This window comes from Chiloscyllium plagiosum, unplaced genomic scaffold (genome assembly GCF_037043375.1).
Source record: "Chiloscyllium plagiosum isolate Xiang-an unplaced genomic scaffold, Cpla_swu_hap1 HiC_scaffold_4, whole genome shotgun sequence".
Classification (NCBI taxonomy): Eukaryota; Metazoa; Chordata; class Chondrichthyes; order Orectolobiformes; family Hemiscylliidae; genus Chiloscyllium; species Chiloscyllium plagiosum.
Genome location: NW_028270142.1, coordinates 12,917,219 through 12,939,805, shown reverse-complemented (window position 1 = coordinate 12,939,805; position 22,587 = coordinate 12,917,219). Strand labels below are relative to the sequence as shown.

The 22,587-nt window shown below is 39.8% G+C and overlaps 1 protein-coding gene across 4 annotated transcripts in view; it reads right to left on the bottom strand.

Moving 5' to 3' along the window:
* Positions 1-283: 283 nt before the first annotated feature.
* Positions 284-22,587, bottom strand: part of LOC122549405 (ATP-binding cassette sub-family C member 9-like) — a 142,644-nt gene continuing 120,340 nt past the window's right edge. For 3 of the 4 annotated variants that reach the window (XM_043689172.2, XM_043689176.2, XM_043689173.2), the window contains 5 exons: positions 21,720-21,923; positions 17,278-17,386; positions 17,071-17,149; positions 1,787-1,963; positions 284-763 (listed from right to left, as the gene is read on the bottom strand). In XM_043689172.2, coding sequence (XP_043545107.2) covers positions 584-763; positions 1,787-1,963; positions 17,071-17,149; positions 17,278-17,386; positions 21,720-21,923 — 749 coding nt within the window. In that variant the 3' untranslated portion in view covers positions 284-583. Of the gene's footprint in view, positions 764-1,786; positions 1,964-8,669; positions 8,779-17,070; positions 17,150-17,277; positions 17,387-21,719; positions 21,924-22,587 lie in introns of those variants that run through there. The other variant, XR_006311522.2, reaches the window with a different exon arrangement.

Genomic DNA, 22,587 nt, shown 5'->3' with positions numbered 1-22,587 from the left:
CTGGTTGCTTTTTTAATCAGTGCTGTGTCTAATTAATGCTTTTTAAAAGTAATACACTCATTTTCCTAGGTATAAAAAAAATTCTGTTTTAAATTTAAGAGATTTTATCTTTACTTGTCTCTAAAATTTACAGAAAAGTTACCCATTGACAGTTTCTTAAAAAAAGTTAGACATTTATCAATTTCTCAGTGATATCCAGAATACCAGTGCTTGGCAACCAATTTTTACAATGTTCATTTTAGGAAATGTCATGAAAACAAATAAATTCAGTCCCATATCTACACACATTTCAGTCTTTTAATGAAGACAATTTACAATATTTTTAAATTTAAAAAATCAAGAATTCTTAATGGACAATATTATATAGTTGGAAACTTAATGCAACACTTTCCAAAAAACAGCAAAAGGTAAATTATGACATTACTTTGGAATCAAAGAATAATAAAGTGCCTTAAAAATTAATGTTTTCTATTCCATAGAATACCTTATTTTGGCAGGAATCCCTTTTGCTTTTACTTGCCACTGTGCAGTACTTTGAAAACAAAAATACATGCAATGTATTAGCAGTCGTGTTATGTATTCATCATTTGGCTGCCTTCACTAATTTAGCAAACAAACCATCATTGTGTTGCAGGGTCTGTGGGTCCCCATCTTCTACAATCCTTCCTTGTTCCATAACTAGAACTCTCTTGCAATCCATAATAGTACGTATACGATGAGCAATAATAAGCACTGTACTGTTTGTGAATGCCGTATGAATAACCTAGAGAAGAAACCAAATGCACAAGCTACATGAAATTTTTGCTTTCCTATGCTGAGCACCATTCTAAGCAGAGTTACTTGATGCTACCACAGATGTTCTTCAATATGTATTCTTGATCTATATAATAGTCAATTACTTTATCACTAATTTATTTTTCTAAAAAATGGCTAAACTGTAATCAGTCTTTCCATTTTACTTGAAGACTAGGCAAGGAAGAGAATGGCAGGAATAATATTCTTTTTGGAACTAGAATCATTGATCATGGATCATTTTCTAGTAATCAACTGCTTGATATAACTCAATAAAACAATACATCCTAATTGATTCCATATTAAATTACAGAAAGGTTTTAGCCAATATTCACCACTACAAACAAAAATATCACTGAAACAAAATGAACCATTTTCATGACTACAATGTTAAATGTTACTGTTATTTGGTATTAATTCCATGTATACATATTTACAGGGTACTTGCCTGTGCTTGTTTAAAACATGTTACAACTATAACATTTTCCAGTCCAAGCAAAAGATCCCTACTTGAAACATTCACTGTTTCTCTCTCAACAGATATTGCCTGATCTGTTGAGCATTTATACTTATATTATGTTGTTGTTACCCAAAACATATGCACATTTTCAGAATAAATGTTGCATAGATCTTGCATTATTAGGTAAATAAAGAACAAAAACAAAAGCATCAACACGTACTGGTGGCTTAAATTACTGCAAAACTTATTTGCACTAAACTATATCTACAACACAACATAGACATAAAATTGGAAGAAAGCAAGGACTGCAGATCAGAGTCAAAAAGTGGCGCTGGAAAAGCATAGCTGGTCAGGCAGCATCCGAGGAGCAGCAGAGTCTACGTTTCAAGCATAAACTCTTCATCAGGAATATGAAACTGGAAGTTTATTAGGTAATTAACAGAATTTTGCAACAAAACATTTTTTAAAATAACATCCAGTCACAAATAACTTGGCTTTGTGAAATTGCATGCAATATTTAATTTTTTTTCTTACAGTTTGAAAAGCTGCATCAGTTTCCATATCAACAGATGCTGTTGCTTCATCCATAATAGTAATTTTTGATTTCTTGATAAGGGCTCTAGCGATGCAGAAAAGTTGTCTCTGACCCAAGCTGAAGTTTTCACTCCCTTCTGTCATAAGGGTATTCAGTCCCTCTGGGAGCTCACTGACCTAATAAAAGAAAGCACTTAATGAAACAAAACTCAGCAATAATTAATCATTTTAAAAACGCTTATAGTATTGCTGTTAGCGTTGGTGGTCAGTTTATTATGCAGAATTTTGTTCTTACTGAAACATAAACCAATATAGTCTTTGAATACTTATTTTATTTACGACTTCTCAGGCTGTTGTCAAACATCTTTAAAGAAGTTATTTCACTTAAACATTTAGGTATCAAAGCACAACAGCTTATTGTATTTATTTTATCCTGAATACCATGATACAATTGATTGGATAACATAAATGAAGTAGTGAATCCATTGTCAATTGTCAGAAAAGTACCCGTCTGGTTTATTAATAACCTTAGGGAAGGAAATTGCAATTTCTTACCTGGTCTGGCCTACACATGATTCCAGACCCAAGCAATATGGTTAACTCTTAAATGCCCTATAGAATGGGCAATAAATGGTGGTCAAGTCAGTAACACGCACATTCCATGAATGAATTTTAAAAACTCTGATGTCTACGTCACAACATGTAATAGGCAGACAGCAATTGCACTGATGTCATTGTAAGACTGCTTTACCTGTAATTTGCTATGCAGTGAACATAATAATGGCTGAATGTATCATTTGTAATTAATAACGCTAAACTAATATCCTGAATATATTGTCTAAAGGGATATGGTCAGGTAATGGCAATGTCACTTGATTAATAATAGTCCAGAGCCCAGACTAATGCTATGGGGACAAAGGGTTTAAATCCCAACAGGCAGCTGATGTTGTTTAGATTTAATTAATAAATATTGAACAGAAAGCTCATCAGTAGTAATGGTGACCACAAAACTATTGGTCATCTTTTGTTGTAAAGAAAACCATCTGATTCCAGTCAGCCTGACATCATTCCAGATCTCCAGCAATGTGGTTCACTCTTAACTCCCGTTTGCAATGGTTGATCAGGGCATTTGATTCAAGAGCAATTTGGGATGAGCAACAAATGCTAACATTCAAAAAATGTTTTGTTGCAATATTCAATTTCTGTTTTGTTACATCTTCTCATGAAGATCTTATGCCTCAATTATTTTTGTATCCATGCCTGTAAATATTATTTCCACATTTTGTGAAATACAGTTTAATGAGTTTTGAGAAGATTTGTAGTTCAGGTTGAGGTTTTGGATGTAGGTTTGCTCGCTGAGCTGAAAGGTTCGTTTCCAGACGTTTTGTTACTTTACTAGGTAACATCTTCAGCGGACTTCACGCTGAAGGTTCCCCACTTCAGTGGTCCAGGACATTCAGCCTCGGACCTTCGGGTAACCATCCTCCAAGGTGGACTTCGGGACAGGCAGCAGAGAAAAGTGACCGAGCAGAGGCTGGTAGCTAAGTTTGGTACCCATAGGGTGGGCCTCAACCGGGACCTTGGGTTCATGTCACATTACAGGTGATGAAGGGCCTGAAGAAGGGCCTGTGCCCGAAACGTCGAATCTCCTGTTCCCTGGATGCTGCCTGACCTGCTGTGCTGTTCCAGCAATAAAGTTTCAACTTACAGGTGATCACCATTGCACTACACACACACACAGATATTCCTACACACACACACACTCTCACATACACACGGACACAGGTACACACAGACGCGACACAGACACCAACACACACCCTTATAGACACACATACTCCCACACGCACCCCCTCACAGACTTAAGACACTCTGCACTCACTACACACACACACACACAACCCCCACCCCAGACAGACACAGACCCACATGCACACATATATTTTGTGGGGTGAATTTGTACTTGCAGAGTTACATTGTACTTTGCTCAAAAACTGCATGCATTCATGTAGAACTCGGAGTGCAAAAACTACATGAATTTATGTAAAACTCTGTTATCTCACTTTTTAGATTAGACTACAATCTAAACATCATGGCATATACAGAGAACACAGGGGCCAACGCCTTCAACATATTGTCTAGCTATCACCACTGTTAACAGCTAACCCGAGAATGCAACTTTAAAAAAAGGGTTTTATGATTTACACATGAAAGAAGTGAAACTATCACTGTATTCTAACAGATGAAAGGCTTAACAGACAATCAATTTTTCAATGTATAATTTCAGTTACATCACACTGTAAATTTTTGCTGTAAATTCTGTTACGATCGAGCCCTCCACTATCACCTGAAGGAGCGTCGCTCCAAAGGCTAGTGCTTCCAATTAAACCTGTTGGACTATAACCTGGTGTTGTGTGATTTTTAACTTTGTACACCCCAGTCCAACACCGGCATCGCCAAATCATGAAAATAACCTGGATTACTACGTGTAGAAACTGAAAACAGCATATGGAACCCATACTGAAAATGGCTCCTTTGTCCCAATTCTCTGACTTCCATTACTTAGCCAATCCTCTGTCCAAGCTCATGTACCATCCTCAACATCGTGGGCTCTTGTTTCATTAAGTAGCCTAATATGTTGTACATTACCAAAAGCCTTCTGAAAATCCAAATTTATCCACTGATTCCCCTTTAGCCATCCTGCTTGTTACCTCCTCAAAAGAATGATTTCCTATCACAGAGTCACACTGACTCTGTTTAATCATATCATGTATTCCTAAATGTCCCACTATATTGCTCTACTTTATAACAAACATTAGTTTTTTCCAAAAACAGACGTTAAGTTAGTTGGTCTACAATTACTTTTCTTTGCCCCTTCCCTCTTTAAAATAAAGGTATTGCATTGGCAGTTTTCCAATCCTCTTGGACTTTCTAGAACCTAAGGATTCTTAAACAAATACTGCTAGTGCACCCACTGTCTCTGAAGCTATTTCCTCTAGGATGTTTCCCATCACATCTAAAGGGGCTTATCAGGCCTTAGCTCTATTAGTTTTCCTAGTGATAATTATCTTCTCTTCACCTTTTGCCCCTTGTTTGCAATGCCATTGGTGTCTTCTATTGTGAAGTCTGATGCAAAGACGTTTTCAACTCCTCTGTCAATTCCTGGTTCCCCAATATTATTTCCTCAGTTTCATTCTCTAAGGGGCTATGATCTTCCTTTTTAAATATATATTTTTAATTCATTCACAGGATCATGGGGGGTCACTGGCTAGACCAGCATTTATTCTCCATCCCTAATTGCAACTGAGAGTCAACCCCATTGTTCTGGGTGGTGTTACATGTAGGCCAGACTAGGTAAGGACAGCAGGTTCCTTTCCGAAAGAACATCCTAAAGAACGGATGTAGAAATATTTTTCTGACGATAAGTGTTTAATGATAACCATGAAACCATTAATTCCAGATTTTTTTTAAAAATTGATTTCAAATCCCACCTTCTGCCATGGTAGAATTTGAACCAGGCTCCCCAGAACATCTTTTAGGTCTCTGGATTAATAGTCCAGTGATAAGACGTCCAGGTAATTGCCCTTCCTTGACAGTTCTTGCTGTCTGTCTTGTAAAATGTAAAACTTTCACAACTTGTTGATTGAATGAAACTTTCTTGTTCCCATCAGGTGTTGCATTATTTGTGATATGGCTTCCTGGACCAACCAGAAAAAAAAATCTCTTCTGGTCAATAAGATACAGTTCCTTGCACATAGCAACTAGTTGCAAGTTATATTGATATAATTTATACTGTTACAGAGACTCAGGGGGACCAGATGTCAGGCTTCACTCCTTCGAGACCCTAAGTGGTTCTGCCCACAAGTCCATGTGACATAATCATAGTGGGTGTGCCAATGGCATTCTTTAGGATTATGATCATGTCCAACAGCGAGCACAGTAGTTGCTGGCCCGGGCTAATGATCTGCACATTTATTCTGTCACTCTAAACAGAATGGAGAAAAGCTTTATTTTGTCAGTTCAGCGCAGCAAAAACAAAACCCTCCATGCGGACTTTTCGCAAGAAGAATAATAAATGGATATGGAGATTGGCATTCTGCTCAATGTGGTCTACTGCTATTCACCCATCCCCACCCACAGTTAGATCCCCACATACTGCCTCCTGCTCGATCAACTCTGCTGTCAAACAGGTGCATTTGGGCCACTCCTTGGAAGATTCCCTGATGAACCCCAAAGTCAAAGGAGGTTAGCCATGAGCACCACAGCTGTCAGAATAGGTAAACAAGCAGATTCTCACAGCACGGTTGTAGCCACACATCTAGCTTGATGAAAAGGAAAGTTTTGTTTAGTTCTACGAAGGTATTCACTTGTACAGGAGCAAAATGCTTTCAGATGTTGGAGATACCCAATTGGACTGACATCATGGAGGGAAAAGGGATCAATGTTTCAAATTGATGACCTTACATCTGTTTCACCCATAGATGCTGCTTGACCTGTTAAGTGATTTTGTTTTTATTCCAGGGTATTCACTTGGGTGTTTATAACAAAATAATTGGCCTGAACAGAACGATGGGCATCGGCCCCTGTGCTTATGCAGACTGGGCTGGTGACATCACTCCATTGTAATACAACTTACTTTGCTAGGATGCACTTGCACATGTGCCTTCATTTAAACTGTTTGCTGTGACAAGTTTTCCTCAGTTAAAAATGAGAGCCTCCCACAGCCATCATCACACACAAAAAAAATCTTGAGGAAAAGTAAGTCTTTTAGGTTTTATTGAAATTCCCAAGCTTTACAGAGATTTTTTCCCCTTTTGGCGGTCAGATTACATATTAAGATTGATCGGGCGATATAGGACAGGAAATACTTTGCTAGACACACAAACAGCGGAAAGCCATTAATCTGATAGGCAATCACTCACACACATACACAAGCAGCCATGTGAAACTGGCTCCTTTCCAGAAAGTATTTACAGCACCTGAAACACAGGGAAGGAGTCTCAGTAAAATCAGGGCATTATTGTTTTAAATTAACCTTCTAAGAACCTCTTTCATAGTTCAGAATTTCATGTTGAAATGTTTTTAATGATCATCCCAGCAGGAGGTGGAAGATCTGTTCATTTCAGTGAACAAATGCTCAAGCACTTGACTCCACTCTACACTGTGATTATATGGGCAGTGACATCTTTGTACCAGGCAACTGCCATTCCATTACCAAGCATTTTGTGTATCTAATGGCAGCATTTATAATAAATGGAGCCTTATAACAAAATCCACTGTTGTAATGTCTTTAAAAATGATATTGAAATAATATCTTTACTTTCAGTCTCCATTCTTATCTTTCATCTATCAAATAGCTACCACTCATGATGAAAATGGTATGCCCACAACAGAGGAGAAAGTGATGGCTGCAGATGCTGGAGATCAGAGCTGAAAATGTGTTGCTGGAAAAGCGCAGCAGATCAGGCAGCATCCAAGGAACAGGAGAATCGAAGTTTCGGGCATAAGCCCTCCTGAAGAAGGGCTTATGCCCGAAACGTCGATTCTCCTGTTCCTTGGATGCTGCCTGACCTGCTGCGCTTGCCCACAACAGAGGATGACCAGTAAATGAAACAGAGATTTATGAAATGGTTGGGTGGAAGGGGAGATTAGGTTTGCATTGTTCTGCCTTCACACATCCAGATCATCTGAACTGTAGCAGTAAGAGTCTGTTGTAGGGCTGTCTGATACACGAGTGGTTGCACTCATGTGGAAATCAATGATTCCCTGTACCTTTGGAAAGCTGGTCATTAAAGCAAATTCAAAAGATCTCTTAATTTGACTAGCCTCAAATAACAAAATGATTGAAAGGTATGGAAAACGTGGAATCGGTGACCTAGGAGATACACAGGAGATTTGTGTGTAACAGATGGCAGAATTCTTGGAATTCTCATCAGCAGATCCTTTCGGACTAACAGGGAGCAAAGGAATGCAACTTCAGCATGATAGCCACTGGCAATATTTGCCTGTCTGGCTCACAATAAGGATGTTATCGTAGACCTGTACTGCTGTGAAAGTCTGAGTGTCCTGAGGCACTGTTCAGAAAGCAGATCCTGTGTTCGAATTATTGTCTATTTGGAGCTGGAACTCTGTGTCTATCTCTTTTCTTTCCTTTGGAGCAACAGGCACTCAAGAAAAAAAGCAACTACTGGTGTTGCTCATTTAATTGGATTTGGTTAAAGGTAAAAATCTGCTTAAGCTGCTTTAATACTGCAGCGAAGATTCAAGATATTGGCTATACCCTTAAGTGGTGTAAGCATACTGTCAGAACAAGTTCTGTTGGCAAAAACCTTTCAACTTGGCAAGCTTGCAGTTGTCTTGATTTAGCATTTAAAGGCTTTCTAGCCTGTCAATTTGATTGAGCCATCTCTGCTGTTTTCTCCTCCTGTTGATCCTGGTGAGTTTCAGACAGCTCCAGAAAACATTGCACAAATCAGAATACATTGTTAAATAGCTTGGAGGGGAGAAACAGTATCTAAATGCACAAATTGCCCAAATAAAATTGCCAAAACAAAGCAGTCTGCAGATGACAATGAGAGAATATGGTCTAACCTGTTTGGCATCCATCCGTAAAATCCTTGTCAAATATTCCAGGTACAGAATTTTCACAAGATGAAGGTTGCCTTAACTTTCTGCAATTATCTGTTTTAAATTATTGCCATAATTTCCTGATGAGTTTTATACATTTACCAGTTCTCATGCTACACCAAACATTTCAGAATCATCTGCTCACCTTTACCAGGTGTCATAATTCTGTCTTGCCAACTTTCTGCTGAGCTAACAATTTTCATGTTTCGGTCTTCCCTTTCCCATTCTCTCAACTACTTTTTCACCTAAGTAGTACCTGGTCTCCTGGCCACACTCAGAATTTCTGTTCAGCTCTCCTGGTTGTGGCTTCAGCTGTCTTCTCAGTAGTAGCTGTTCAACATATGTAGAGCTACCTCCTAAGTGATCTGGTATAAGGAGGGACATATGTTTTTATTATAAATGAATCATTAAACATTAACATTAATACTTTTATATTATTCTTCAACTATTATAGAGAGCTTTCCTCAAAGCAGCAGCATGATCCTCAAGTTGTGTGTTAACAATGAGGCACCAACCACAGGAATGGACACATTATCAAAAACAGCCAAGCATCCTGGAGACATTTGAGTACTCTCTTTGAACGATTACAAAGTGGTACTGGGAAAGTTCTGAAAGAAGTCACTTGCTGATCCTCTCAAACTAAAAATGCTAAACGACAATCAGCCTCAGGAAGAATCCACTGAAAATATGTTCTAGGATCACAATGAAGAGTTTTAAGATTACTAACTAAACAAAAAAAAACTAACTGTCCCAAGTTACTGTTGTAAATATTAACTATCATGGTTGTGAAAACTTCAAGATGCCAGAGAATGGTTAGGAAAATGTTCTCTCATTAATACATAAGATACTAAGAGATATCATGGCAAGTAACAGAAGCTGCAATAGAAGCCTTAAGCCCTTAAGATTATCAGAAAATCATTGATACACATTTGTTGACAATATTTAAGACTACAGATAACATTTCATTCTACCTATTTAAACCTTTTTTTTAAATAGGTTTTTAAAAAAGTAGCTGAGTTGAAGATCAGCAATGATCTTATTGAAAGACAAGCAGTCTTAGTGGGCAGCACGGTGGCACAGTGGTTAGCACTGCTGCCACATGGCGCCAGAGACCCGGGTTCAATTCCCGTCTCAGGCAACTGTCTGTGTGGAACTTGCACATTCTCCGTGTGTCTGCGTGGGTTTCCTCCGGGTGCTCCGGTTTCCTGCCACAGTCCAAAAATGTGCAGGTTATGTGAATTGGCCAGGCTAAATTGCTCGTAGTGTTAGGTGCAGGGGTATGGGTAGGTTGCTCTTCGGAGGGTCTGTTTCCACACTGTAAGTATTCTAATCTAATCTGATCTTTTAGAAAAAAGCAGGTTTGAGTGGATGATTGGATGGCAACTATTCCTTTGCATTCTCTTCAATAAAGATTGTAGATGTGAGTCACTCCAAACTTGAGACTAACCACTGCAGTGTAGTTCCGAGGGATGCATCCAAGGAGCAGTAAAATCAACGTTTTGGGCAAAAGCCCTTAATCAGGAATACAGGCAGAGTGCCTGAAGGGTGGAGAGATAAATGAGAGGAGGGTGGGGGTGGGGAGAAAGTAGCATAGAGTACAATAGGTGAGTGGGAGAGAGGATGAAGGTGATAGGTCATGGAGGAGGGTGGAGTGGATAGGTGGAAAAGAAGATAGGCAGGTAGGACATTTATCTCTCCACCCTTCAGGTCCTCTGCCTGGGTTCCTGATGAAGGGCTTTTGCCCGAAACGTCGATTTTACTGTTCCTCGGATGCTGCCTGAACTGCTGCGGTTTTCCAGCACCACTAATCCAGGATCTGGTTTCCAGCATCTGCAGACATTGTTTTCATGTAGTTCCGAGGGAGTGTTACACTATACATGGTACCATTTTTCTTGCTAAACTAAGACCCCACCCATCCTCTCAGATAATATAAGACGGGTGGCACGGTGGCTCAGTGGTTAGCACTGCTGTCTCACAGCACCAGGGATCCCGAATTCGACTCCCACCTTGGGTGACTGCATGTGTGGAGTTTGCACATTCTCCCCATGCCTGTATGGGTTTCCTCCAGGTGCTCTGGTTTCCTCCCACAATCCAAAGATGTGCAGATCAGGTGAACCGGTCATGCTAAATTGCCCATTGTGTTAGATGCATTAGTCAGAGGTAAATATAGGGTAGGAGAATGGTGCTGGGTGGGTTACTCTTCGGAAAGTCAGTGTGAACTTGTTGGGCCAAATGGCCTGTTTCCTCACTGTAGGTAATCTAATCTAGTCTCATAGTATACAGGTCATTCTGATATAACGTGCGTTTTGTTAGCTTTAAATTAAGGGGTGGTAGGTATAGGACAGATGTTAGGGGTAGATTCTTTACTCAACGAGTCGTGAGTTCATGGAATGTCATGCCAGTAGCAGTGGTGGACTCTCCCTCTTTATGGGCATTTAAACGGGCATTGGATAGGCATATGGAGGATAGTGGGCTACTGTAGGTTAGGTGGGCTTGGATCGGCGCAACATCGAGGGCCAAAGAGCCTGTACTGCGCTGTATTTTTCTATGTTCTATGTTCTATGAATGGGCTATAACACAATTGATGAATTGTGGATACTGTTTAGATAATGCAAACTTTCTACTGAACAGCTATAGCAACCTTGAACTGCATGGTCTTCTATAAAGTGATATTCTATAGCACGGGGTTGCAGAGGAACGCAGGTGTTGCGTTATGCAGAACGACCTGTACTTCAAAGGATAGTTGGAAGCCCTGCATTCCTGTCATACCTAGTAGTGACTAATGTGGGCAATTAGTACTTGGAAGAGAAGGTGCCATAAACATTCCTATTCTCAACAATAGAGGAACCTAGCACACCAGTGCAAAATATAAAACTAAAGCATTTTTTCATTTAATCTCTCTTGGGATGTGGATGATATGGCAAAGCCAATATTTGTTACCTATCCCTAAGTGTCTTTGATCTGACTGGCTTGTTCGGCCATTATAGAAAGTAGTTAGGAGTTAATCATCTTGCTGCTTGCTTTGAAGTCAGATGTAAGCCAGACTATGTCGACATAGCAGATTCCTTTCCTGAAGGACATTAGTGAACCACATGAGTATTTTTGACGATTGATGACAGTTTCACGATTATCACTGAGACTAGTTTCGTAATTCCAGATTATTAATAGAATTTAAATTCCACCAATTGCAATGGTGTGATTTTAACCCAGGCCCCAACTGCATTACTCTGGGCCTCTGGATTATTAGCCCAGTGATATTTGTAACCATCTTTTGCCAAGGGTAATCAATCTCTCCTGCGGTCCCCAGCATAACAGATGCCTGTCTTCAATCAAATCCATTCACATACCATGATATCAAGGTGCTAGAAACTGCAAACGATTTGGGCCCTCAAATCCAGTAAGAGCAAAACATATTAAAGTGTGATTTCAATACAGGTAAAGTGTTAAATTGCCCAGATAGGTACTGTCCACAAAAACAGGACAAATCCAAACCCAGCCAATTACCACCCCATCAGATTCTTGATCAGCAGCACAGTGACGGAAGGGGTCATTAATACTGCTATCAAACAACACGTACTCACTGATGTTCAATTTAGAATCTGCCAACTTTACTCAGTGCTTAACCTTGACAGAGCTTTGATGCAAACATAGATAAAAGAGATTAATTCCAAAAATGAGGATTAAAATATTCTTGGCATCAAGACAATATTTGGCCAAGTATGTCATCAGGGAGGCCTAGCAGACTAGAGTCAATAGGAATCAGGTTAAGTGATGCCTACACCAAAGGAAGATAATTATGATTGCTTGCAACCAGTCTGCAGTATCACTGCAGAAGTTTCTCAGGATAGTGTCCTTAGCCCAACTGTCTTCAGCTGCTTCATTAATGATCGTCCATGTATCATAAGATCAGATGTGAGATGTTTGCTGATGATTACATAATGCTTGATATTGTTCACAACTCTTTATACTGAAACAGTCAATGTCTATATGCAGCAAAACCTGAACAACATCCAGGCTTCGCTTGGGTTGATAAATATTTGCATCACACATATGCCAAGTAATGACCATTTCAAACAAAAGAGAATCTAACACATCAGACTTGATATTCACTGGCATTACCCAATACTGAATCCTTACCATCAGCGTCCTGGGGGCTATTAAGAGCATGACAACGGCAAGGCATTTTTAATGTAAGTAACTCACCTCCTAATTTCCTTACGCCTGTCCAATATGCAAGGCACAAGTTTGGATGCAGTATAGTTCAAACAACGAAAAAGCTTGATACCATCAAGGACAATGCAGCACATGTTTACCAGCTTCAACATTCACTCCCTCCTCCACCACCATGGTGGGCAGCACTGTGATTCAGTGATTAGCACTTTTGCCTCACAGCACCAGGGACCCGGGTTCCATTCCAGCCTCGAGTGACTGTCTGTGTGGAGTTGCATATTCTCCCCTTGCCTGCTTGGGTTTCCTCTGGGTGCTCTGGTTTCCTCCCACAGTCTAAAGATGTGCAGGTGAGATGGATTGGCCATGGTAAATTGCACAGTGCCCTGGGAATATGCAGGCTAGGTGAATTAGCCATTGAAGTTCAGGGTTACAGGGATACGGTGGGGGCACAGGTCTGGGTGGGATGCTTTTCAGTGAGTCGTTATGGACTTGATGGGCCGAATGGCCTGCTTCCACAGGGTAGGGATTATTTGATGTTATGACCAATATATACAGTCATGCAGTGTGTACCCCCTACAAGATTAACAGTGCAAATCATTAAGATTCTTTCTTCAGGCAGTATTGACTTAGAAGGGCCAGGGCAACAAATCTTTCAGAATATCACCAATTTAAGGGCAGGAATAACTCTACCCTATTCAGAAAAGTCTACATCTAATGAATAATAAATTTTAAAGAAGGTTTTCAAGATTGACTTTTTCATGGTTATAAAACTTTACGGTTGGCTAGACTATGTGTAAAACCTATACTGAAACACTCCTTGTGTATATAAACCATAAATTTTCATTTCAACAGCTCTTTTGAAATCTGCTGACTATTGCTGTAGGGTCTTGCTTGGTCTGTACATGTGCGCCCCTCACTCTACAACAGATGTGTTGGAAGTAAAACCTACATTCTTTATGTATGTGAATATGTGACAAACACAATCTTGGAGATTAATAGTAACTGATTTGGGAGCAACTTCTTCCAGGACCTGTCAAGGAGAAGCTTTGATTTTTAAGCGCAAAAAGTAGCTTGTAGTTTAAAATAAATATTTTAGATTCAATGTTAAAGAACATGATATAGTGCTTTAGGATGATTTATGCTTTTTGTACCTTTTAAGACTCATGCTTGAATAGAGTCTAAAAATGGTCAATAAATATTGCTGCCTTACAGTTGTTGAAATTTTACGTTTAACAAAAGATCAGGCAATTGCAATCTAGCCATTAGCAGGATTCCAGAGTCTTGCATCACCACTAATTTTGAAGTTATTCAGAAATGCCTAAACTGATTATGTGCAGACTTGAGAAATAGTGAGTGCAGCTTTTTAAAGAGTTGCTAAATACCGCTATATTGTTGTAATCAAGATATTTTCCAGAAATATATTTCACAAGATCAAATATAATTCAAAATCTAGATATGTAAATAAAATGTATTTGACCAATGCAGTATTCACAACTCCTTCTATGACTGCCTGAAATTCATTGCTCATTGAGAGGACGCTGGAAAATAATGTCAAAATTACATGTTCATTTGAAGTCTGATAACATATTAGAAGTTATCAAACCTCTTGGGAGGTTTTGAGGATAACACTGTAAAATTCTGAAAATGAAATCAAATATTTCATATTCTGTAGATATTGATAGAGAGACTTTACCTTTCTATATACATTAAAAACAAATGGACAATTTGATGCAGCTCATAAAATGACATAATATCAGCATTTTAAAAATAGTGACATTAATTATGACAGCAAAGGCATAACTTAGTTGTTAAACAAATAAAAGGAAAGCTGAAACTGAAATTATTGGCCAAGCCTTCTGGTTATCTTTAGTCTACCACGACAAACCAGAGACTGGCTGCTGGCTGCTAAGAAGTAATCCTTCTGCTCCTGACTCACGACTCCCACCTGCCAGCTGACCAGACAAGGACAGTGTTCTTACAACAAGAGGCCTAAAAGTAACTAGCAGTGACATGGAGCAAACCATTGATGCCCTGAAGCAACAACTGTGTTGGCTAGACTGCTCAGGGGGAGCTTTCCCGTTCTCACTGGATTGTTCCTAAGACAGTATTAATCAATTGCAGCCCTCACTCCCACCAGGGTGCTGTAGAGTTGCCCACTGTGCTTCAAACTATTCCTGGAGGTTTCATCACAAAACTTGACCCCAGACTTCAGCCATTATTGGGCTATCATATCCATCCTTTTGGATGCACTGCCTATAGGTAGTTTTGGGATAACGCACATTTCAGCAGCATGAATTGGCTATAACATCGCTGAAGATATAGAGAATGGTATTTTAGAGAATGCTTACTTCTGTTGGCAATAGCGCGATTCCAGCGGGGATCAGTTCGCGTGCTTCATTCTGCAATTGCACAATGTGCGCACTGAAATCTCCACGCCATACTGCACATGCATCAGTGTTTCTGCTGTTCTGCGCATGCACAACATTGGTGCCAGGCTTCGTGCCGTTCTGCACATGTGCTGATGTCAGCTGCTGACAGAGCAACTTTCTGAGGGAAGTACTATACAGAGAGCAGCTTTCTTACAATTTTTTTAAAAATGTATTGTGTTCAATTTACTTTTGTTTTGTTAATAAATAGGATTTCAACCTTCACTCAGGCTGTGCTATACTTTGCATTACACTTTTGGATGATTTTTGAGCACTTGTGAGTGATATTTTTTCCTGGTCTGCCCCAATCCCACTTTTCCCGGGCACCATTATTTCTATTAAGCAAGGTTTCGCTGGAATGCAACTAACCTGTACTTATGACAATTGGAAAGTAAAAACACTCATTAATCCAAAGCATGATTCTTCACTGTCAGAAAAGTAACCTTTTTTTTCCTATTTTTCAATATTTTTATATTTGGTAAACAGAAATATTTGAAGAAAATTGCAAAGTAAATGCAATACTTTTTAGAATTCCCAGCTTTGTTTTGCAGGATTGCATATAGTGATGTCCTGGAGGACAGTCTTCAATTCCCTGGAGAATCCAGGACAAGCCTAGAGGATCGGTCACCCCAGGGTGTAGCCCATACACGTATATCAAGAAGAGGAAGAAAGAGGGAGGGAGGAAGGAAGGAAGGAAGGCGGCACCCAGGATGTCTTCGTTCCAAACAAGCTGCCCGTGAGCAGATACTCGAGACTCCAGATTGTCTGACACATTACTCCCACCTTCTAATCCATCCTTTACAAATGGATGATAATACTTGAAAGTATTGTGAACCTTGAAGAGATAAATTTTGAGAGAGCACAGACTACCTGATAGAATAGGTGGACACACAGCCTTATCACAAAGAAGTGATGTACTTTGGTCGGAATCATGAGGAGAAATAATCCAGAATATATTCTAAAATGTGTGCCTATCAGAGAGACATAATCTTTTAAGTAAATAACAATCAAAGAACAAATTAACTAACTAACTAACTAACTAACTACCCCTTAAAGAAATTGTACAAAAATTTTTAAGGAAAGTTATCAAAATGAAGTAACATTATTAGGGCTGATAATGCATTCTAGACCCTGCAGTGCCCATAGAATGCAGAAAGTCTCAAGTGTGCAAAAAGATGGAGATTGAGAGATTCCTTTCCAGTGACACCGAGGTTCAGATGCACCTTTGGAAGTTGGGCAGGCATGGCCTCCACTGCCTGTTGATGGTCACTTTGGCCAAACTCATAAGCAGGTTAACAGGGAAGGACCTAAGGGTTGATATACACTAATTATTAATTGTAACAGGACAGTTTGAGTGTGCAGTTAAAAAGGCATATGTTATTCTGGACCATTTGGAGGTAAATAGCATAAAAGCAAGGTGGTTTTGAAGAACTGTTATAGAACACAAGTTCACGTTCAACAAGAGTATTGTGTGCAATTCTGGACTCTGCCTTTTAGAAAAATCTTGAAAGCTTTGGAAAATTGCAAAAAGATTCTTGAGAATCTCTGAGGGTGCAATAGATTTCATGTTTGGGCATGCTTTCCTTAGAAAAGGGAAAATTGAGTGGTGAGTTGATAGATGTGTTTACAAATCTCCTTTAAAACGTTCCCCCTTTTTATCTTAAACCTAGGTCCTTTGGGAAAAAGATGCCCACTCTCCACTCTATCCATGCCTATCAATTTTGTAAACCTCTGTCAGGTTGCTCCTCAGCGTCTGATGTTCACGTGAAAACAAAGCAATTTTATCCAATCTCTTCTCATAGCTAATATCATCCAAACCAGGCAATATCCTGGTAAGCCTTTTCTGTACCCTCTCCAAAGCCTCCTCATCCTTCTGGTAGTGTAGTGACCTGAACTGTACAATAACAATGGCAGCTTTCATCTAGCAACACATCAATTAAGCAGATCCTATTTAATTTTATATTTTTAAACATTTTGCACACTCTTAGTTCAGTTATGAAGTACAGAGAGAGAATTTGCAAACATATTTGGCTTACAGCAGCAGACGATCCAATCACTTACCATAGATTTCAACTGTGCAACTTCCAAAGCTTCCCACAATTCCTCATCACTATGAACCAAGTCTGGATCCAGATTAAATCTAGATGTAAATTAGTACTTTAGGTGCATTTCATAAAGTAGACTAAAATTAAAGAATAAATTGCTATTTTAAGACTATATTTTCTTATATTCCGTATGATAGCTCTGCTACTACCATTCATGATTTACCTGATAGTGCCATTGAACAGAATTGGATCCTGGGGAATTATTGAGATTGATTGCCTCAAATGGTCCAACGTGACAGAAGAAATATCTAACCCATCAACTTTTATACAACCTGCAATGAAAATGACTTTCAAAATTTTTAGTGAAGAAACAGAATCTAGATAAACATTTGACACAAGGGTGGCCAGAAAAGTAACCTGCAACAAACAATATCACCAAGGCAGAGATCTGCACAAATGCAAAATATATATTGCTTTTTTACGGCACATTTGAACAAATCTGCCTCGACCTGTATGGAATCATGAACCTTGAATATAAATAGATGTTATCATCCCAGTTCTTAGTGATGAAGAGGAAATCAATGCTACATGTAATCTCTGTAGTGTGAGTGGAAACTTATCTAGGTTGGATTCTTTATTTTCAACCCAAATCAGACAAAAATTTACTTTCTCATGATTTTATGGAGCTGCCTTTTTTTTTTCGCAGGCTCCATTAAATTATTGGCGCGAAAACGAAACTATTTTAAATGGGGTGGGGGGGACTTCTTATAGGGATTTAGTATAAACATAAAAGCTGGAATGCTAATCAATAATCCCAAATCAGGATGAGTTCAAGTGCACAAACGTTGTCCTGCGAAGTACGATGCTTCAACTAAACCTGCAGTTCTCATCATCATTAATTGAGAAAGCCATCCAAATTCTCGAGGCTTAGAAGGCAAAAGCAGCAAAACTGATTCTGCATATTTAATAGAAAAACTATGAGGAGCAAGACATGGTAGGTTGAGAGTCTAGTCTTGCAAAGAGAAGTCTCAGAGGGAATGTATTTGTGATTTGAAAGATGTGCAATAAGATCGAGAATTTAACAATGCTTTCAGCTATAAAATAACAGAACAGAAAGCACTTATTCAAATTTGTTGTGAAATTTGGGCAACATGTTGGCAAGTGTTTCTTCATACAGGAAATGATTAACCAGTGCCTGAAAAGCATGATTGAAATCATCTAAGGAAGAGTTTAAATACTAAAAGGAAATTAGAAAGTAAAGCTGAAATGGACTTGTGAATATTGACTAAGGAATTCCCATTTATCTTTGCTATGTTATACTTTTTCTCTTTTAACTTTATATTTTTCTTAACTTGTGATCTGTCAATCGGAAGTGACAATATTTCTGTTGAATAAAGGGAACTATGGAGCTATGAGGGAGGAGCTGGCCAAAGTTCAATGGTGCAATACCTTAGCAGGGATGACAGTAAGAGGAACAATGGCGGATATTTCTGTGTATAATGCAAAAGATACAGGATCAGTTCATTCCAAAAAGGAAGAAAGATCCTAGGAGGAAGCATGGGATGCTGTGGCTGACGAGGGAAGTTAAGAAAAATATAAAGTTAAAAGAGAAAAAGTATAACATAGCAAAGATAAGTGGGAAAATGAAGGACTGGGAAGCTTTTAAAGAACAACAGAGGATTACTAAGAAGGAAATACGCAGAGAGAAAATGAGGTATGAAGGTAAACTGGCCAAAAATATAAAGGAGGATAGTAAAAGCTTTTTTAGGTATGTGAAAGGCCAAAAAATGGTTAAGACTAAAATTGGGCCCTTGAAGACAGAAGCAGGGGAATATATTACGGGGAACAAAGAAATGGCAGAAGAATTGAATTGTTACTTCAGATCTGTGTTCACTGGGGAAGACACAAGCAATCTCCCTGAGGTAACAGTGGCTGAAGGACCTGCACTTAAGGGAATTTATATTTGCCAGGAATTGGTGTTGGAGAGACTGTTAGGTCTGAAGGTTGAAAAGTCCCTGGGGCCTGATGGTCTACATCCCAGGGTACTGAAGGAGGTGGCTCGAGAAATCGTGGATGCGTTGGTGATTATTTTCCAGGGGTCGATAGATTTGGGATCAGTTCCTGCGGATTGGAGGGTGGCTAATGTTGTACCACTTTTTAAGAAAGGTGGGAGAGAGAAAGCAGGAAATTATAGGCCAGTTAGTCTGACCTCAATGGTGGGAAAGATGCTGGAGTCTATTATAAAGGATGAAATTATAACATATCTGGATAGTAGTAACAGGATAGTTCAGAGTCAGCATGGATTTATGAAGGGGAAATCATGCTTGACTAATCTTCTGGAATTTTTTGAGGATGTGACTCTGAAGATGGACGAGGGAGATCCAGTAGATGTAGTGTACCTGGACTTTCAGAAAGCTTTTGATAAAGTTCCACATAGGATGTTAGTGAGCAAAATTAGGGTACATGGTATTGGGGACATGGTATTGACTTGGATTGAATATTGGTTGGCTGATAGGAAACAAAGTAGTGATAAACGGCTCCATTTCGGAATGGCAGGCAGTGACCAGTGGGGTACCGCAGGGATCAGTGCTGGGAACGCAGCTTTTTACAATATATGTTAATGATATAGAAGATGGTATTAGTAATAACATTAGCAAATTTGCTGATGATACTAAGCTGGGTGGCAGGGTGAAATGTGAGGAGGATGTTAGGAGATTACAGGGTGACCTGGACAGGTTAGATGAGTGGTCAGATGCATGGCTGATGCAGTTTAATGTGGATAAATGTATGGTTATCCACTTTGTTGGCAAGAACAGGAAGGCAGATTACTACCTAAATGGAATCAATTCAGGTAAAGGGGCAGTACAAAGAGATCTGGGTGTTCTTGTACAACAGTCAGTGAAGTTAAGCATGCAGGTACAGCAGGTCGTGAAGAAGGCTACACCCACATCATCTACTGCATCCGCTGCAGCCGGTGTGGCCTCCTCTATATTGGGGAGACAGGCCGCCTACTTGCGGAGCGATTCAGAGAGCACCTCTGGGCCACCCGGACGAACCAACCCAACCACCCTGTAGCACAGCATTTCAACTCCCCCTCCCACTCCACCGAGGATATGCAGGTCATTGGACTCATCCACCGCCAAACCACAACAACGCGACGGTCGGAGGAGGAGCATCTTATCTTCCGACTGGGAACCCTCCAACCACAGGGGATGAACTTGGACTTCACCAGTTTCTTCATCCCCCCTCCCCCCACCTTGTCTCAGCCGAATCCCTCCAGCCCGGCACCACCTTCCTGACCTGCAGTCTTCTTCTTGACCTCTCCGCCTCCATCCTACTCCGACCTATCACCCTCACCTTGACCTCTTTCCACCTATCACATTTCCAACGCCCCTCCTCCAAGTCCCTCCTCCCTACCTTTTATCTTCTCCTGCTGAACACTCTCTGCTCATTCCTGAAGAAGGGCCTGTGTCCGAAACGTCGAATCTCCTGTTCCCTGGATGCTGCCTGACCTGCTGTGCTGTTCCAGCAATAAAGTTTCAACTTTGATCTCCAGCATCTGCAGACCTCACTTTCTCCTAATAGCATGCTGGCCTTCATAACAAGAGGGATTGAGTATATAAGCAAAGAGTTTCTTCTGCAGCTGTACAGGGCCCTGGTGAGACCACACCTCGCGTACTGAGTGCAGTTCTGGTCTCCAAATTTGAGGAAAGACATTCTGGCTATTGAGGGAGTGCAGCGTAGGTTCACGAGGTCAATTCCTGGAATGGCGGGACTACCTTACGCTGAAAGACTGGAGCGACTGGGCTTGTATACCCTTGAGTTTAGAAGACTGAGAGAGGAGCTGATTGAGACATAAGATTATTAAAGGATTGGATACTCTGGAGGCAGGAAACATGTTTCCGCTGATGGGTGAGTGCCGAACCAGAGGACACAGCTTAAAAATACAGGGTAGACCATTTAGGACAGAGATGAGGAAAAACTTCTTCACCCAGAGAGTGGTGGCTGTGTGGAATGCTCTGCCCCAGAGGGCAGTGGAGGCCCAGTCTCTGGATTCATTTAAGAAAGATTTGGATAGAGCTCTCAAGGATAGTGGAATCAAGGGTTATGGAGAGAAGGCAGTAACAGGATACTGATTAAGGATGATCAGCCATGATCATATTGAATGGTGGTGCAGGCTCGAAGGGCAGAATGGCCTACTCCTGCACCTATTGTCTATTGAAAATTCCAAAACACAAAGTAAAGGGACATTAGATACTAAAACATCCTGTAACAGGCATGTCAAAGGATTATTTTTGAAGAAGCTCTATATTCAATCCAAATTTGGCTTTCAGAAATCACATATTCTGATACTCTGCTTTCTCTATTTAAATAATATTAAGCTCCTCTATTCTTCCTACCAAAGTGCATGACCTCACATTTTCCACACTATACTCCACCTGCTAAGTTGTTGCCCACTTGCATAACCTATCTATACCCCTCTACAGACTCTGTCCCATTCTCACCACTTGCCTCCCCACCTATTTTTGTCATTCACAAACTTGGCTATAATTATTTACTTTGCTAACCCCTACTACATTTGTGAGCACATATCTTTATTATCCATTAAAAAATACTCTACACAAAGCTTTCAATGCAAAATATCCCTATTGAAGAAAAACATACCTTCAAAGTTGTCAACAATTCTTAGAAGGGCCAATGCCAGACTCGACTTTCCACTTCCTGTTCTTCCACAGATCCCAACTTTGGTTCCAGGGTTAATTTTTAGTGTCAGTTTGTAGATGACAGGATCAAGTTTCTCATCATATCGTGCACTGACCTCATTAAACTCGATTGCTCCAGATTGTGGCCAGTTGGTAGGATTCGACCCTAAAGAAAAATGTAAATTCTATAAATAATAAAATTATTTATACTGCAGAAAAGAATTATTCACTATTAATTTTTATGAAACGGAAGCCTTTTCTTTTAAAAACCAAAATGAAATTAAACATTGTTAGCCTAACTATCAAGTATGGACATGCGAACAAGGAATAAGAATAAGGCCACTCAGCCCTTCAAGGCTGTTCTGCCACTCAATAAGATCAGGGCTGATCTGACATCAACCTCAACACTACATTTCTGCTTATCCCTGATAAAATTCATCCCCTTGGTAATTGAGAATCTATTTACTTCTCCTTTAAAAATATTTGAAGATTCTGCATCCACTGCCTTTTGAAGAAAGGAATTCCAAAAACACTTACCTCTCAAAGAAAATATTTTGTCTCATCTGTCTTAAATGGGCATCTCCCTATTTTTAAATATGACCTATAGTTCTAGATGTCCCAATTAGAGGAAACGTCCTTTCCACACCTATCCAGTCAAGTCCCCATAAAATCTTACACACTTCAACTAAGTTACCACTGACTCTTCTGAACTCGAGGAGGTAGGCCAAGCCAGTCAGTCTTTCCTCAACCCACCCTTTCCAGGTATTAGTCTAGTAAACCTTCTCTAAATTGCTTTCAATGCATTAATGATATAGACAAAACAAATTATC